The 17,724-nt window shown below is 47.0% G+C and overlaps 1 protein-coding gene and 1 long non-coding RNA gene across 2 annotated transcripts; one reads left to right on the forward strand and one right to left on the reverse strand.

The window, feature by feature from the left end:
- Positions 1–221: 221 nt before the first annotated feature.
- LOC108935009 (lipoamide acyltransferase component of branched-chain alpha-keto acid dehydrogenase complex, mitochondrial-like) lies at positions 222–12,343 on the reverse strand. Its single transcript, XM_029250231.1, has 11 exons — positions 12,231–12,343; positions 11,530–11,650; positions 11,013–11,088; positions 10,651–10,832; positions 10,286–10,413; positions 5,642–5,870; positions 4,789–4,955; positions 4,602–4,679; positions 1,888–2,079; positions 1,720–1,791; positions 222–697 (listed from the first exon to the last, which is right to left on the reverse strand). Exons 1-11 carry the CDS (start codon positions 12,276–12,278, stop codon positions 530–532), a joined length of 1,461 nt encoding a protein of 486 aa, XP_029106064.1. The 5' UTR covers positions 12,279–12,343; the 3' UTR covers positions 222–529.
- LOC114910194 (uncharacterized) lies at positions 12,287–15,216 on the forward strand. The gene is made up of 3 exons (XR_003797545.1): positions 12,287–12,377; positions 14,060–14,224; positions 15,061–15,216. It is a non-coding gene; the product is annotated as an uncharacterized LOC114910194 (long non-coding RNA).
- Positions 15,217–17,724: the final 2,508 nt, after the last annotated feature.

Below are 17,724 nucleotides of genomic sequence, written 5' to 3' on the forward strand. Positions count from 1 at the left end.
CAACCATTTTAACTTAATTAAAAGTATGGCTCAAATGTCAGGTAACAAGTCTGTAGAGGAATAGTTTGTAATAAATATTGTTTTTGTTACAGAATTTTACAGCTGTCATTATGTAAAGTCATCTGTAATGAGTAAATGAAAACAGAATTTTGACATACTGTACTCATGAGAAATAGTTGCTTTTGCGGCTCTGTATGTAACACTATGTTGCAATACTGATGATTTGATCCCACTCGCAAAACATTTCACCCAAACAAGTCTGGTTTCGTTTGTGAATTAACCAACTTGTCTTTAAAAGCATGACTGAGTTCATGATGCCCGTGTGTATTTTCCCTGCTCACTTTAAGGAGGTCAGGCTCCATACCAAACCCTTTTTAGCAAGACATGAATGGAAAAAGGAATACAGTGGCCAAACAGGAATGGCCTGGAAAAGCACAATAGAAAGAAGCAACAAGGTATTGCAAAAACTACTGCATATGCATACAAACCAGAAAAGTAATTCAACATCACATCAATGTGGAACTGGGGGTCATTTGAGGTCCAGCACCATGCTAGCTGGGTTCTCCAGGTACGACCTCCAGAGGTTGGAAAATCGGCACATGGTGGCTCCATCAATGATCCTGTGGTCTGCTGACCAGCTGACCTTCATAATGTGGGCCTTAACTACCTCATCCCAGGGGTTGAGCCTGGGCAGAACCTGCAGAGGAAGTCCATGTGTGTTCATGAATGAATACATTTACTTGAAGCTAGCATTAAGTTTGGATGTACTTTATATTGTAAAGATGCTTAAACTGAGTAATCAAAAGCCCATTCAACAACAAACAAAGGCCTTCGATACAAACATAATTATCAAAGCACATCTTGTTTATTCTGACACCACTTGTTTTGTAGCACATGTTGATTGCTGCCTATAAGAATGAGATAAATACACCGCTGATGTCAGCACAAACTGATGGAGATCTGGGGAAAAGTGGGTCTGAAAAGATCTTGAATGCTGTGATGATGGGGGTGCGGTGGCGTAGTGGGTTGGACCAGGTCCTGCTCTCCGGTGGGTCTGGGGTTTGAGTCCCGCTTGGGGTGCCTTGGCGTCCCGTCCTGGGTGTGGCCCCTCCCCCTCCGGCCCTGCGCCCTGTGTTGCCGGGTTGGCTCCGGCTCCCCGCGACCCCGTGTGGGACAAGCGGTTCAGAAGATGTGTGTGTGTGTGTGTGTGTGTGTGTGCTGTGATGATTCAGCAGCTCTGAGGGAGAGAGGAGGATGAAGGGACCTTTTTTTACCAAGTGACATTGCATTGTATAGGTACAGTTACAACCCATTCAATCACACCACTCAGCACTGACATCGTCGATTTACAACAACAGGAATGTCCAAATATGCCAGCAGTTACCCAACGAACAAAACACTGCACAGACGGAATGGTGAAGACAGGTGTCCTTGTAACCATAATCTCGTGTAAGTTTTTTTCACTTACACTTCACTCTTAATTATGGGGCAGCATAGCACTGTGGTTTGAGCTCCTGGCTTTCTACCCAAAGATTGTAGGTTCCAATCCCACCTCCAGCTAGAGTACCATTGAGTAAGGTACTTATCCTAAATTGCTCCAGTAAAATTACCCAGCTGTATAAATAGGTAAATAACTATGTAGCTTAAAAGTATAAGTTACTTTGGAGCAAAAAGCATCAGATAAAAGTATAAATGTACATAAAGATCTGCACTACTAACCTGGATTTTCCCCAGTGCTCCAATGGCCACTTCTGGGGGGAGAATCACCGGTTTGGTGTACGTCCCTCCGATCTGGGCACATTGAAGAGAAGCACCATACTCCATTTTCCGTGAGAACAAACAACACTGGCGGCAGGAAGAGCAGAGTCGCACGCGGCCTGCGCTCACCGAGCCGATGTTGGAGATAGTGAAGGTGCCCCCGGTGAGGTCAGCAGTGCCTAGCTGCCCCATGGCACCCAACGCCTGCAACCGGTTAAGCTCTGCGGCGATCTCGAAGATGCTCAGCGCCTGCACATTCTTCACGTTGGGCACCAGAAGGCCCTGCGGAGTGTCCATGGCAAGGCCTATGTTGTGGGCAGCCTGAATCAGTCCATGCAGGGGGGGAAGAACCAGGGTAAGAGCTGAACCTAAAAGGATGACAACTCCAGCTGCTCGGCCCACCTGCACTAAAGGTTTCAGGGTTTCACTCCATGTGGCTCAGCAGCACTTTCCAGATCCTGGAGCTCCAGGCAGTGATGGTCTAACATGGGTTTTAAATTTCTGAGAAAATACTGAATCCTAGCAGGTAACAACATTGTTTGACCAAATGAATAATCTTTCAAATGTTTTCTGTCCCTCTTCACATTGTCAAAATTATCATGTACATTCATCATTACAGGCAGTCCCCGAATTACGAACTAGTTCCGTGCCCTCAGTCTGTCTTTAAATCGGATTTTGACGTTAAGTCGGAACAGTTAGGTATGGTGGGTATTTAACATCAGTTTATCAACTGTTTGTCTTAGTACATCGTATCTCGTCTACCTTTCTATGCATAAAAAACATTAAAGAAACACTTCCGGACACACTAAAACATGTTTAATATAACAATACAGTAATAATAGTATAATGTAATAAATAAATGTAACTACGGTATTTATAATAGAGAGAGAAAGATAATAATAAATGTTACTACTGTCACGATAAACACAGGACACGGAGGAGGCTGGACCCAAGTGCAGGATTGTTTATTCAGAGCAAAGGACTAGACGTGTTCGCGTAGTCGGGGATGGGCGAATGGTCGGTCGATTGGCGAATTGAACAGAGGCGAGGATCTGAAATCACGGTCGAGGAACAAGGTGGGCGGTCGTTATCAAAGAGACATGGAACGGGACTGAGGAACGATGAGGGACAAGACTTGAAATGGAAGTGCAGAGGAAAGCAAGGAGGTTTGAAAACGCAGGGGGGGTGGGGCGGTTCTTGTCTGGAGTGAGATTCCGCAACTGAGAAGAAGTGTCTTTTGTCGCCGAGCGCATGAGAGAGAGAGACAGCGTGTGTGCATGTGTGCGTGTGCGTTTGTTCGTTGGCGTTTCACCTTTAGGTTTATTATTTCCACTTTAGTTTCAATAGTGATCGTTTCCTTTTTCTTGGATGCATCACCATCACTTGCATCAGATTTACGCTTTGGTGCCATGGTTAGGAGAGTAAAAACGAAAAAATTTAAGCCGAATACAGTAACACAAGACTGACTGTTAACGGGAAAAGACGGAAGTCTGTCCTACCTCGGACTCACGCGCCCCGCCAACGAACAGACGAACCACTGTAGACGTCCAATGTTCTGAAGCGCTTCGCAAAGTAGCACCTGTTTGTTATTACGAACCACTGCATACACAGTAACTTGAATTTTTAATATAATAGCTTAATTATGAAGTTTTCATTTGATTGTTACGTAGGGGTGAAAAAAAAAATCAACATCCGATCAGTAAGGGGGTGGTTCGTAAGTACGGGTTGTACATAAGTCGGACGTTCGTAACTCGGGACTGCCTGTACAGCAGACTGCTGTGCCGAAACATGGAAGCTATTTGAAAAATATTCACGCTGATTTTTTCAAGTTTAAAGCATCATTTCATAATGCAGAACTGTGTTTTTACTGGATGGTGCAAGGCTGCCTAAGAACATGCTGTCGCAATAATCTTTGACTGAGGGCAAATTTTTGACATTGTTGGAGGACCTGAAACCAACAGTTCCCGTTTAAAAAAACCTACCAGTTTTTCAAAATTAAACCATTTCTGCTAAAAAGAGTGGGCTAAAATTCCCCTACAGTGATGTAAAGTTCTGATACAAAATTATAAGAAGCATGTGGTTGCAGTCATTGCAGCTAAAGATGGTGCAATCACTTTCTTCCCCACAGTACCATCTGGTGTTGGATAATTCATGAAATAAATTAAGGTGCGGTGGCACAGTGGGTTGGACCACAGTCCTGCTCTCCGGTGGGTCTGGGGTTCAAGTCCCGCTTGGGGTGCCTTGCGATGGACTGGCGTCGCGTCCCGTCCTGGGTGTGGCCCCTCCGGCCTTACGCCCTGTGTTGCCGGGTAGGCTCCGGTTCCCTGCGACCCCATATGGGACAAGCGGTTCTGAAAATGTGTGTGTGTGAGTTAAAAATGTCTTATTTGTTCAACTCAGGTGCCCTTTATTTAACATAAGATTTTGGCTGAAGACCTGAAAACATTCAGTGTGAAAATGTGCAATAATACAGGAAATCAGGCAAATACTTTTTCATGGCACTGTATGTCTGGAGGGGTGCGGTGGCGCAGTGGGTTGGACCACGGTCCTGCTCTCCGGTGGGTCTGGGGTTCGAGTCCCGCTTGGGGTGCCTTGCGACGGACTGGCGTCCCGTCCTGGGTGTGTCCCCTCCCCCTCCAGCCTTACGCCCTGAGTTGCCGGGTTAGGCTCCGGTTCCCCGTGACCCCGTATGGGACAAGCGGTTCTGAAAATGTGTGTGTGTGTGTGTATGTCTGGATACCAAAATCTAAGACATAGCTGATGTTCTCCACTTAGTTTAAACTACGTATAAAGGCAGAACAAGGAGAAAAACCAATTTTATAAGCTCAAAAGTGAGACCAGACCTTGTACGTGATGTTTGAGCAGCTCTCATCCACGGATGCGTTCAGAATCGGGAACTGCAGCAGGCCCAAAGAAGTTGCCTATCCAGACACAGATTCACAGATCATTAGTGTAGCACCACAGAAGAACCAAACTAGAGAAAGCCTTTTTTTACAAGGTCTTGGGGGAAGGCCTGCTGAAAAAGCTCGCCTTGATGAAGAAAGGCATGTAGCTGAGCTTCACGCCACGCATCTCCGCCGCATCCTTCAGCTCTGAGCGCAGGCGCACCAGCTTCGTCAGGTCCACCTCGTCACAATAACCAAAGTGAGGGATCTTCAAGGCGGCCGCCATCGTCTTCGCCATGGCTTTTTGAAAACCTACGTGCCAAACGTGTGTTGAGAAGTAATATCGATTCCAGGACAAAAAGCGTCAGGGCCGACTTTTGGAAAGAACAGCAGCAATAAAGAATTTTAACAGTGAGTTTCTGCAAACTGAAATAAACAATTGGTCTCAGACTCCAACACATCAACCTCACTCACCACAGCGGACATATTTCTACATACGAGATGTGATCAGAAGGTTCTGAGACCTCCACTATTACTGGTGGCAATGAGGAGCCAGCGACTAGAGGCCAAGCAGTCAATCAGGCCTGTTATAAAGACATTTTCATACAATTAAGGGACAATTACTTCTGCAGTGCCACATCCTTCATATTCACCTAACCTCGACCCGAGTGATTTATTCCTGTTCCAAGAATCGAAGTGAAGCTGAAAAGAAGATTTCATGATATCCCAAGCAACCAGCACCATGTGAAGGCAGAAACTGTTGCTTCCAAAACTTCCAGGAACGCTGGGACATTCATATATCACCTGGGGCAGTTTACTTTGAAGGGGACAGAGCATTAAAGTAACGTATCTGCACTATAGCGTAGGATAAAACATCGCAGTTGGTATACCAATTCGAAGCGCTGGTTCTTGTTAACTACACAACGCTTGGATGCTAAAGAAAATAAGAAGTGATGTTCAGCTGAGGGACTGGAGCATGGTGGGAAGAGCTCGCTCACCTTTGAGGCGCTCTGTGCCATTTTTGCCTTCGACGGGCACCGATGGATGACGAGCTAGAGGCGCAACGGGTGCCGTCGCCCTCGCCGCCGCTTCAGAGGACAGGGTCTGCTCCTTGTGGTCAGAACAAGGGGGCAGGATGGCGCCTGTCTGGCTGGAGAGGAAGTTGAGAATGTCTTCCTTCAAGATACGCCCATCATTCCCTGTCCCCACAACCTCACTCAGCTTGACCTGCACAGGAAGAGGTGCAGAGGGAATCCTTGAGTGACAGGGAAAGGAACAGTCCCAGGGCTGCCCTCAGCCATTATTTAATGATGATGATGATGATGATTATTATTATTATTAAACTGACACTTTTGTCCAAGATAACTTACAATGTACACTGTACCATGCTACTTACAATTACGAGTAGCTGTCGACTTATCATGGGGTTCAGTTCTGACAGCCTTGTCTTAAGCTAACCTTGTTACAAGGCGGTACTCCCTTTATACTCTATTATAGTATATAAACCACAAGAATATAAACACCATTAACATGTATGAATGCTGAGGGCTTCATTATATGTTTTCTGCTAATTTCACACGTTATTCGTGTTCAGATAAGAATCATTCGACTAAAACCTGAACTAATTTAGAGTCCATCCATCCATCCATCTTCCTCCGCTTTTATCCGGGGCCGGGTCGCGGGGGCAGCAGTCCGAGCAGAGTACTCCAGACCTCCCTCTCCCCGCACACCTCCTCCAGTTCCTCTGGGGGAACCCCAAGGCGTTCCCAGGCCAGCCGGGAGACATAGTCTCTCCAACGTGTCCTGGGTCTGCCCCGAGGCCTCCTCCCAGTGGGACAAGCCCGGAGCACCTCCCCAGGGAGGCATCCAGGAGGCATCCGGAACAGATGCCCGAGCCACCTCAACTGGCTCCTCTCGATGCGGAGGAGCAGCGGCTCTACTCCGAGCTCCTCCCGGGTGACTGAGCTCCTCACCCTATCCCTAAGGGTGCGCCCAGCCACTCTGCAGAGGAAACTCATTTCTGCCGCTTGTATCCGCGATCTCATTCTTTCGGTCATGATCCAGAGTTCATGACCATAGGTGAGGGTAGGAACGTAGATCGACCGGTAAATTGAGAGCTTCGCCTTACGACTCAGCTCCCTCTTCACCACAACAGACCGGTACAATGACCGCATTACTGCAGACGCCGCACCGATCCGTCTGTCGACCTGCCGCTCCATTTTTCCCTCACTCGTGAACAAGACCCCAAGATACTTAAACTCCTCCACTTGAGGGAGCAACTCCCCCCTAACCCGGAGGGAGCAATCCACCTTTTTCCGACTGAGAACCATGGCCTCGGATTTGGAGGTGCTGATTCTCATCCCCGCCGCTTCGCACTCGGCTGCAAACCTCCCCAGTGCACGCTGCAAGTCTTGACTTGATGAAGCCAACAGGACCACATCGTCCGCAAAAAGCAGAGACGAGATCTCGCGGCCACCAAAACAGACACCCTCCGTTCCCTGACTGCGCCTAGAAATTCTGTCCATAAAAATAATGAACAGAATCGGTGACAAAGGGCAGCCCTGGCGGAGTCCAACATGCACCGGGAACAGGTCTGACTTACTGCCGGCAATGCGAACCAAGCTCCTGCTCCGGTCATACAGGGAACGAACAGCCCGTAGCAACGAGCCCCGAACCCCATAATCCCGAAGCACCCCCCACAGGATGCCACGAGGGACACGGTCGAATGCCTTCTCCAGGTCCACAAAACACATATGGACTGGTTGGGCAAACTCCCACGAACCCTCCAACACCCTAGTGAGGGTATAGAGCTGGTCCAGTGTTCCACGGCCAGGGCGAAAACCGCATTGCTCCTCCTGAATCCGAGGTTCGACTATCGGTCGGATTCTCCTTTCCAGTACCCTGGCATAGACTTTCCCAGGGAGGCTAAGGAGTGTGATCCCCCTGTAGTTGGAACACAATCTCCGGTCCCCCTTCTTAAAAAGAGGGACCACCACCCCGGTCTGCCAGTCCAGAGGCACCGTTCCCGAACTCCACGCGATGCTGCAGAGGCGTGTCAGCCAAGACAGCCCCACAACATCCAGAGACTTGAGAAACTCGGGGCGGATCTCATCCACCCCCGGAGCCTTGCCACCGAGGAGTTTTTTGACTACCTCAGCAACTTCAGCCAGGGTAATGGACGAGTCCCCCTCCGAGTCCCCAGCCTCAGCTTCCTCTACGGAAGGCGTGTCGGAGGGATTGAGGAGATCCTCAAAGTACTCCTTCCACCGCCCGAGAACATCCTCAGCTGAGGTCAGCAGCGCACCACTTCCACTGTAAACAGTGTTCGTGGAACACCGCTTCCCCCCTCTGAGTCGCCGGACGGTTTGCCAGAATCTCTTTGAGGCCGACCGAAAGTCTTCCTCCATGGCCTCACCGAACTCCTCCCAAGCCCGAGTTTTTGCCGCGGCGACTGCCAGAGCCGCGCTCCGTTTGGCCCGTCGGTACCCGTCAGCTGCTTCAGGAGTCCCATGAGCCAGCCAGGCCCGATAGAACTCCTTCTTCAGCTTGACGGCATCCCTTACTTCCGGTGTCCACCACCGTGTTCGGGGATTGCCGCCGCGACAGGCACCGGAGACCTTATGGCCGCAGCTCCGAACAGCCGCACCGACAATGGAGGAGCGGAACATAGTCCATTCAGACTCAATGTCCCCCACCTCCCTCGGGACCTGGTTGAAGCTCTGTCGGAGGTGGGAGTTGAAGACCTCTCTGACAGGGGCCTCCGCCAAACGTTCCCAACAGACCCTCACTATGCGTTTGGGCCTGCCAGGTCTGTCCAGCTTTTTCCCCCGCCATCGAATCCAACTCACCACCAGGTGGTGATCAGTTGACAGCTCAGCCCCTCTCTTCACCCGAGTGTCCAAAACATATGGCCGAAGGTCAGAAGAAACGACTACAAAGTCGATCATCGACCTCCGACCTAGGGTGTCCTGGTGCCAAGTGCACTGGTGGACACCCTTATGCATGAACATGGTGTTCGTTATGGATAAACCGCGACTAGCACAGAAATCCAATAACAACTCACCGCTCGGGTTCAGATCAGGGAGGCCGTTCCTCCCAATCACGCCCCTCCAGGTATCACTGTCGCTGCCCACGTGGGCGTTAAAGTCCCCCAGTAGAACGACAGAGTCCCCAGTGGGAGCGCTTTCCAGCACGCCCCCCAGGGACTCTAAAAAGGCCGGGTACTCTACACTGCCGCTAGGCGCATAAGCACAAACGACAGTGAGAGACCGTTCCCTGACCCGAAGGCGTAGGGAGATGACCCTCTCATTCACCGGGGTAGACTCCAACACATGGCGGCTGAACTGGGGGGCTATTAATAAGCCCACACCAGCCCGCCGCCTCTCACCTTGGGCAACGCCAGAATAGTGGAGAGTCCACCCTCGGTCGAGTAGAGTGGTTCCAGAACCCAAGCTGTGAGTGGAAGTGAGCCCGACTATATCTAGACGGTATCTCTCAACTTCCCGCACCAGCTCAGGCTCCTTCCCCGCCAGTGAGGTGACATTCCAAGTCCCAAAAACCAGAGTTGGCGCCCGAGGTTTGGGTCGGCCGGGCACTCGGCCCCGACCACCGCCCAAATCACAACGCACCGGCCCCTTATGGTTTCTCCGGCAGGTGGTGAGCCCACCGAAGAGCGGCTCCACGTTGTGGCTTCGGGCTGAGCCCGGCCAGGCCCCGTGGGCATAGACCTGGCCACCAGGCGCTCGCATGCGAGCCCCCCCCCCAGGCCTGGCTCCAGGGTGGGGCCCCGGTGACCCCATACCGGGCGGGGTAAACGGACGCCTTGATTTTTTTGTCATAAGGGGTTTTTGAACCGCGCTTTGTCTCGTCTGTCATCCAGGACCTGTCTGCCATGGGAGACCCTACCAGGGGCATGTAGCCCCAGACAACATAGCTCCTGGACTCATTCAGGCACTCAAACCCCTCCACCACGATAAGGTGGCGGTTCACGGAGGAGCTAATTTAGAGTAATAATATAAATACAGTACAGTCCCATAATCGTGTTTTCATGCTGCACTATAATTTTCACTTTCAATGCCACATCTGCTTTATTTCGATTTTTCTTTCCCGCACCACCAGAACTCTCACTTTTTCACTTGCTAGCCATTTTAAACGAAAAGTAACTAGAATCGAATCACAAAGGAAACGTTCTGTAAATAAAACGTCTGTTATTGTAGAGTAGACTGAGTGGTCATCATTAGTCATTATGACCAAATGTCAGGACTCAAAGATAACATAATAAGGTTGATGAGATGACTGTCATCTGCCTGGCTGTTTGTAAGTCTCACACGTCGTAATTTGTATAGCACCCGTACATACCCATTTACAGAGCTAGGTAATTTTTACAGTATTAATTCAGGGTAAGGACCTTGTACAGCTCTAACCACTACGCCACCTGCTGCCCACACGTCGTTCTGGGCTTCAATATATTTTTTTTTGTTGTTAAATGCAAGATAATTGCTCATCTAAGTGCAGTACAATATGCAGGTTGGTCTGGTCTCAGAATGTGAGGCCCTTAGAAGTGTGACGACGAAAGCCTGACACAATTTGACATGCGTTTTTTTCCATTCGCCAACTTTGCAGTGTCTGTAAAACAAGCTCACGTTGCTCTCCATGGCTAGGCGCCGGACTGCTGGTGTCGCCAAGGTCTTCTGACCCTTGACCTCCTGGTGGGCGTTTCCACCACGCGACACTGCAAGTGTTTCCACCACATCCTCTTGTGGGACTTCCTCTGCAGGGCGAGAGAGGATAGGGACATTAGTACCGGCTGGTGTCTGTACACAACCCATCAAAGTGTCCTCCTGTTGAGGTGCTGCAGGGAATTATAATGCACACTTCTGCATGACAGGGATTGACCGGCTCACAATCAGTCACGTGGACATGTAGAGGGTTATACAGCGTGGAATAAAGCGATAAGCTAAGAAAAACACAAAGACACTGGATAGTGATCTACCAGTGGCAATCCCACCTTGAACCCCATCGGTCTCAATGTCAACCAGCGGAGAGCCCACCAGAGCCGTGGAGTCCACCTCGTGGTACAGCTTGCGGATGATGCCGGCGTAACGGCTGGTTATGGTGACGGATGCCTTGTCGCTCTGCACTTCACAGATGCTGTCAAATTGAGATACTACGTCCCCTTCCTTCACATACCTGTGTTAGGGCAGGGAGGAGCGACTCACACTCGTGTCTATATTCACAATAAGGCGCTCGCTCAGCTGTGTGCTGATGAAGGTGACGAAACCGAAGAGCCTGGACGCCGGTTTGTTAGAAATATTTCAGATTCGGAATCAAAGACTATCGTAACAAAATTCAAGGAAAAGAGCTGTATACCATTCTTTCACGACGACTTCTCTGATGCCCTCTCCGATATCTGCCAGTTTAAATGGTAAAATTGGTCCAGGGGCCACTGTGCAAAAACAGTGAAAGCGAAAAACTAATCTCAACAGCACAATGATCTCTGCAGCGCAATTACAGCACGCTTACAGTACATTGATCTCTACATTATATATCTTGAGTAGACGGCTACAGTACATCCCCACTATATTGATCTCTACAGTATATCTAAAGTACATTGATCTCTAGAGTACATCTAGAGTATAGTAGTACCTTACATTGCATCTACAGTATAGTGGTCTGCAATAAATGTACAGTCACTGATCTCTACAGAAAACTAATCTTTACACTATATCTACAGTTTGTCTTTGTACAGTGTATCTGCAGTAAACTGATCTCCACAGCACAGTATCTACAGCACATGGTATGGACATGACACTGTGCAGTGTCTGGTCTGTTTAAAAACCGATGGCATGGTCTCACACACACACACACACACACGCAGTAGGCACACCATGGCCTGCTCTGAAGAACCTCTCTTGAGGAACTCTTGTGGGAGTTGGATGGAAAGGGGATCCAGGGTCAGCGGTGAGCACACGGGGGGTCCAGGGCCTACAGCCATATCGCGGACACACCTGCGGTAAAAAAAAAAAAAAAAAAAAAAAAAGAAAAACAGAAAAAGAAAAACAGACAGACCTCCCCTTACACAGCGGAAGCAGCGGGATTTACAGTAAAGGTCATCACTTCAGAGCGACACAAAGAAAGAAGTCTAGAAAAACTAAAAAGCATGTCTTTTTACAGCTGACTGATGAGGCTCAGTGAAGCAGGACAAATTGCAAGAAAACGTCAAACATATGAAACATAATTGCACCCTTCATGCGTAGTTATGACGATGAGGAGAGCAGCTCCATCGCTACTGTCAGCGTTCTACCAACCAACTCTCTCTGTGCAAGTATGAAGTATGAATGGTGAAAAGTCAAAAAGATCAATAACTCATGATCAAGGACGGGGGGGGGAGGGGAGGGGGGCAACTCTGGGGCGACTCTGGCATCCTCAGGGTGAGCAAGAAGAGAAGAGACACTGCAAAGTGCCCCAGGACGCCACCTAGTGAGGCAACGAGGCCACCGGTACAGCGGAAATGCCATAGCGGCGCCCGCAGTGCAGCAGCGCTGCCAATTAGCGCCGCGCGCCTCTTGCAGGAACGCGCCTTCTTACCAGACGTCCGGCGAACCTGATTGAGACCCTCAGCGGAACCGTCGCCATGTTCGCCCCGTGTACAGGCGGGAAGGCGGCACGAGCTCGCGCGGGGACTGCGCGTGCGCACAGCGGCGGATTGCGGCTGTGGGAAGAGAGCGGTGTTAGGTGGGTGGGCGCAGTACTTGTGCAGTACTGTACTACAATACACCACACGATACTGTACAGTTTTGTGCGTTTCACGTGAACATTGGACATGATCCGTGGACGTTTAATGTGGCCGCTCTAGTCGTAACCTGCACTGACCGAGCTGCACATATTTAATGTAGATTTCCGCCGAACGAACGATTCAGATCGCGTGTAAAGAAAACAGTGACAAGAGAATGAATAGATATATGAATATCTAATTAATAATTAATAATATTTAATTTCTATAGGTCATTGTAGACTTTGAGGCCATATTTGGGTTTCTAGGAAATGTGCCCCTTGTGTCCACCAGATGGCGCAGTCACAGAAGAATAGCTGTACTGTATTGTACTGTACTCCATTCTCTCATCTCAGAAAGTACTGACAAATAAATGGAGACAAGTCATACAAACACCTTATCAACTCATATATTTTTTTAAATTACTGTGGCACACAACACTGTGGGTTCAGATAAGACGAAGAAGGACACAGAGGCAGCATTCATAACGAATGATTTAGTCAAACACCAGCACAAGGGAAATGATGCTCTCAGTCCAAGGACCCCATTTTCTGAGGAACCTATACTTACAGCTAGCTTTCCCAGCATGCCTAACACTCCCAGGTCCTTCCTCAACACACTCGGAGACACAGTCACCCTACCATTTTCCCCCTAAGTGCCCCCAGTGGTTACACACATTTAACATTATTTCCCACAATGCAACTATTTACATTGAATCAGTAACGCGGGTCGTTACATTATTTAACTAATTCCATTGGAGGGGAGGCAGTGGGTTTGGCCAGGGCCTGCTCTCTGGTGGGTCTGGGATTCGAGTCCCGCTTGGGGTGCCTTGTGATGGACTGGCATCCCGTCCTGGGTGTGTCCTCTCCCCCTCCAGCCTTATGCCCTCTGTTGCCGGGTTAGGCTCAGGTTCGCCGGGACCCCACTCAGCACAAGCAGTTTCAGATTGTGTGTGTGTGTGTAATACCATTGGAACACTTGAAGCTGACCGCTGATCATATACTGTACCTGCAAAAAAGAATACATTCATATAAATAAGACAGCATGAAGACAGAATTTTATACATGCCAGTACGAGGCATGCAACATGGGTATCTCAAAAGAGTTTTTTCTGCAAGCACATAGTGGAGTGGTTAGAGCTGTTGTCTTACACTCGAAGGATCTGGGTCTGAATCCCAGCTCATGTAACACCCTTGCATTTATTAATTTAGGTGACACTTTTTGCCAAAGCAACTTATGATGTTTCGCTTCTCGCAATTATTTATCCATTTATAAAGCTGGATAATTTTACTGGAACACTCTAGGGTAAATACCTTGCCCAAGGGAACTGCAGTTAAAAATGAGATTTAAACCTGTGACCTTTGGGTTGACTCTTGAGCAAGGTGTTGATCTGCTATTGAATAAATTAACAAGTTGCGTAAATGGCTAAATAATTGTAAAATAGCCCACCCATGTAAATTGATTTGGAGGAACTGATAGAATGAATGTGATCTTAAAATGCTGTTTTTTTTTTTAATTTGTTAAACATATGCAGTCAAGAGATTCCACCAAGTGATAAAATGCGAAAGGCAGTGCATGTTGTTAATATGTAAACGAGGAGTGAAGTGTTAATACAGACTAGGGCTGCCCTCCCACGCACTTTTCAGACGTGCATCCAGACGCCACGAGGGTGCATCCTGCAGGAGCCGAGAACACTGTGGATGCCACCACAAGTACCTCCTGGAGCAGGTCTGGCACACGAACCACAAGCCAGATCTCAGCTTTCATTGTGTTAATGACAGAAGGATCTTGGACCTGAGACTCCTTGAGAGGTATTGGCTTTGCCTGTTATGTGAAGGTTCTTTTTGACTATGACAGAGCTGACTGCATGTGTTTTCACCATGCACATTCACTGCTACTCAAGCAGAAACTTCTCCAGATATGGGTCAAAGATTGGTACTCATGACCAATGCTTGGATTACAAACATAACTAGTTCGCTAAGTACTGTTTACACAACTTGTCTCATGTACCCAAGTAAATGCGTCAACAGGTCAAATATTCTTATTATCACAAATATTATGTCCCAAGAACCCCCAAAATAAAAAGTGAAGAATACATTATACCAGAATTCTGCTTACATTTGACGTTTTAACAGGGCTTTACACACACATGGGGTACAGGAATGATCTGAGGACGATGAACACTCCATAAAATGAAAATAAATGTTGTTTTGTCAGTCACACCCTAAAACACACACAAGAATAGCTGCTTATATCTGAACGCTCATATTAAAGACAGTACATCACACAGCTAGAATGATGATGTAAACAGATATTATGTATTGCTTTGCTGGAGGCTTCATTTCACGTATATACAGTATGTGTATGTTTTTTTTTTCAGGTTATGTAAAAAAATCTAAGGTACCTTGAAAAATCCACGTCTCATCAAGTGAATGAAAAGGGTGCTTTTGTTACTTGTGCATTTAAAAATCATCATGATCTGGTTCATTTTTATTCCAGCGAATGTTCTGTCCTTCTTCTCTCACCTCTGAAAAACACATGATTTTCTAAGATGATGCATCATCTAAGTGACGGTGCTGAGATTCGCTGGAGGGCTGCACTAACACTTCCAGGGTGCTGTGGAATCGTTTTCTTTTTCTCATTCCAGTCTTGAGGAATCCGGAGAGAAACACCGCTGAAGACAACACCGTCCACTGGGGAACTACAAAATACGCAATCTCATTATCCCAACAGACAAAGATTCATGTGTAATAAATGGCACCAGCTGAGTTGTTTCCAATATCCTGTTACACATTAAACTGAAATATTAACACAAAGATGCCATCACCTGTTTGAACATTTATACCCAAATTAATTTGCAAGCAACAGGCAAAAATATTCCCAATACATCAACCTAGTCTAAAATGTTTAAACTGAAATATGGGACAGCTGGTAATTTATTACATTATACCAAATGGAAATAATTGAAATTAACAATGGCATAGTGTTTAAAACATAACATATAAGTTAGGAACAGCTGCTACCTGTGAACCATAAGGTCACAGGTTTGAATCCTTCCTCCAGCTATAGCACCCTTGAGTAAGTTGCTTATCTTAAAATTGCTTCAGAGAAATTATCCAGCTCTTTAAATGGGTAAGTTATCGTGAGTTGCTTTGGAGAAAGCGTTGACAAAATTAATCGACAAGAGAACCAGATCAAAGAAAGAAACATCCAGGCAAAAAGGATCCTTAGAGGTGTGCTTTTGTCAATATTTATTGACTGAATTTAAAATTTACATAATATATATGAGTTCTATGAACCTAAAAAACTTCTACAGGTTCATTTTCAAGAGTCTGCAAATGACGAGCCTAAAACTGAAAGACTGAGATTAAGAAAAGGAGATTAAGGTTAGAGTCAAGGTAAGGGAGAACAGGTAATGTAATCAGCGCTGCTCCAAGGTGACACATTCTAATCCCACCTCCTATTGTAGTACCCTTAAGCAGGGTATTTAGGCTGTGTTTCTCCAGTAAAAACGACCCAGCTGTACATATGGGTAAATCAGTGGAAACAGCTTTCTATTGTGAGTTGCTTTGGAAAAAATGCATCAAGTACATGAACAAATAGTAAGATAATGGGGCAGAACAGCTAGTAGCTAATAACTGCGTGGAAAGTTAATAGCAGAAAAAACAAAATGAGATGCTCAACTTCTAGTAAAATGAGAAAGTAGGGGCTTGGGTGTTTGAAACCTTCTGTTGTATGTAAGATTTTGGGTGATGCTAGGAGAGCGCGCTTCAAGCTGACCGAAAGGCTTTATGTTTAAAAATAAAGTCTTTTGGTAAGCTTGAAGTGCGCTCTGCCATCATTGCTCAAAAAAAAAAAAAAAAAAAACGTACGACTTTGTGTTGTTTCAGTTAACTCAGTTCTTCCACCCTTGAAAGTCTTATCAGTTGCACACGGTGGAAGTCTGACAAAGACACACAATGTGGGGAACTGCAACTAGACACGTAACACGGTGAAAGTCTTTGCTGTAACCAGAGTTGATCACCCTCCTAGGAATTGTGCTTTCGCATCTCCTCTTTACACAGCTCACCAAGCCCTACTGGATACATAGTCTATTTCTGTTCTCTTCGCTCCATTCACAAGACACCGTAGAATGCTGGGGGTGAAGGCAGCTCACGGGCCTCCTCAAGGCGTACCAGATGGACATGAAGGAATGGCAGGCAACCCATCCCTCCAGGCCCAGGAACACCATGAGTGGTGTAACTCGAACTTAGAGTTCCCAAGAGTCTGAGCCCCCATGGTCACAGGTCAATAATTACAATTACTGCCCCATACTTACACGAGAGATCAGAATCAGAATCAGAACGAGCTTTATTGCCAAGTATGTTCACACATACAAGGAATTTGTCTTGGTGACAGAAACTTCCACAGCACAGAGGATGACGGTGACAAGACACAGATGAGAAGATAGAATATGTGAATGAAGGATAAAAAATATAGAAAAATATAAAGTACCCAATATACAAAAATAGTCACTAGACATTATATGTATGTACAGGTATGTTCTATACAAATGCAAGGGAATGTGAGTAAGACATATGATGTGATAAATAGATATAAATATAAATAGCGTTGTGTATTGCACTGGTTTACTCTCTAGGGGGGATTTAGCTGTTCATGAGGTAGATGGCCTGAGGAAAGAAACTTTTCTTGTGCTTGGCTGTCCTGGTGCTCGGTGCTCTGTAGCGCCGGCCGGATAGCAAGGGTTCGAAGAGGAAGTGGCCTGGATGTGAGGGGTCTAGAATGATTTTGCTAGCCCTTTTACTGACTCTGGACGAGTGCAGTTCAGATGCCATCTGATCTCCAGAAACACCTGCATACAATGTTTTTCCCTTGAAAAGTCCTGGTTGAGATGTCCCTCAACAACACAACTATGTTTCGCCAAGAGCAGAAGTCTGATTATACCTAAGCCCTAGGTAAAAGGTGCCAGGAAATTCAAGGTATGATAAATCAGCGAATGGACCGACCCATATTCATCATTTCTTTAGGATACTATTATCCAGAACTATTTTCATTTTAACACATGATGTCTCCATTCATACGCTTTCAAAAGGGTCTAACTGATGCCTGGACTTGTGTCTGGATCCACACACGAGTTGAAGGGAATAACAATTGTGCAGCAAACATAATGATTCAGCTGTTAAATAAGTTGGCAGGACCTGCAGGAGCTCAGGGTACAGATGCTCTGAGGTCAGCACCTTAAAAGTTACATCATACTGCTCACTGTTTACTGACTTCTTGATTCATGATTAAACATAAGTCATGTAATTCA

This window comes from Scleropages formosus, chromosome 3, assembly GCF_900964775.1.
Source record: "Scleropages formosus chromosome 3, fSclFor1.1, whole genome shotgun sequence".
NCBI classification, from domain to species: domain Eukaryota; kingdom Metazoa; phylum Chordata; class Actinopteri; order Osteoglossiformes; family Osteoglossidae; genus Scleropages; species Scleropages formosus.

What these genes read in the sequence shown, in the direction of transcription:
- LOC108935009 (XM_029250231.1), bottom strand. Translation starts at nt 12,278, where the DNA reads ATGGCGACGGTTCCGCTGAGGGTCTCAATCAGGTTCGCCGGACGTCTG. An exon ending in TGAGACCGATGGGGTTCAAG is followed by an intron (nt 10,414 to 10,650) that starts GTGGGATTGCCA and finishes CTCGCCCTGCAG; the next exon opens with AGGAAGTCCCACAAGAGGAT. An exon ending in CTATCTCCAACATCGGCTCG is followed by an intron (nt 1,792 to 1,887) that starts GTGAGCGCAGGC and finishes CAATGTGCCCAG; the next exon opens with ATCGGAGGGACGTACACCAA.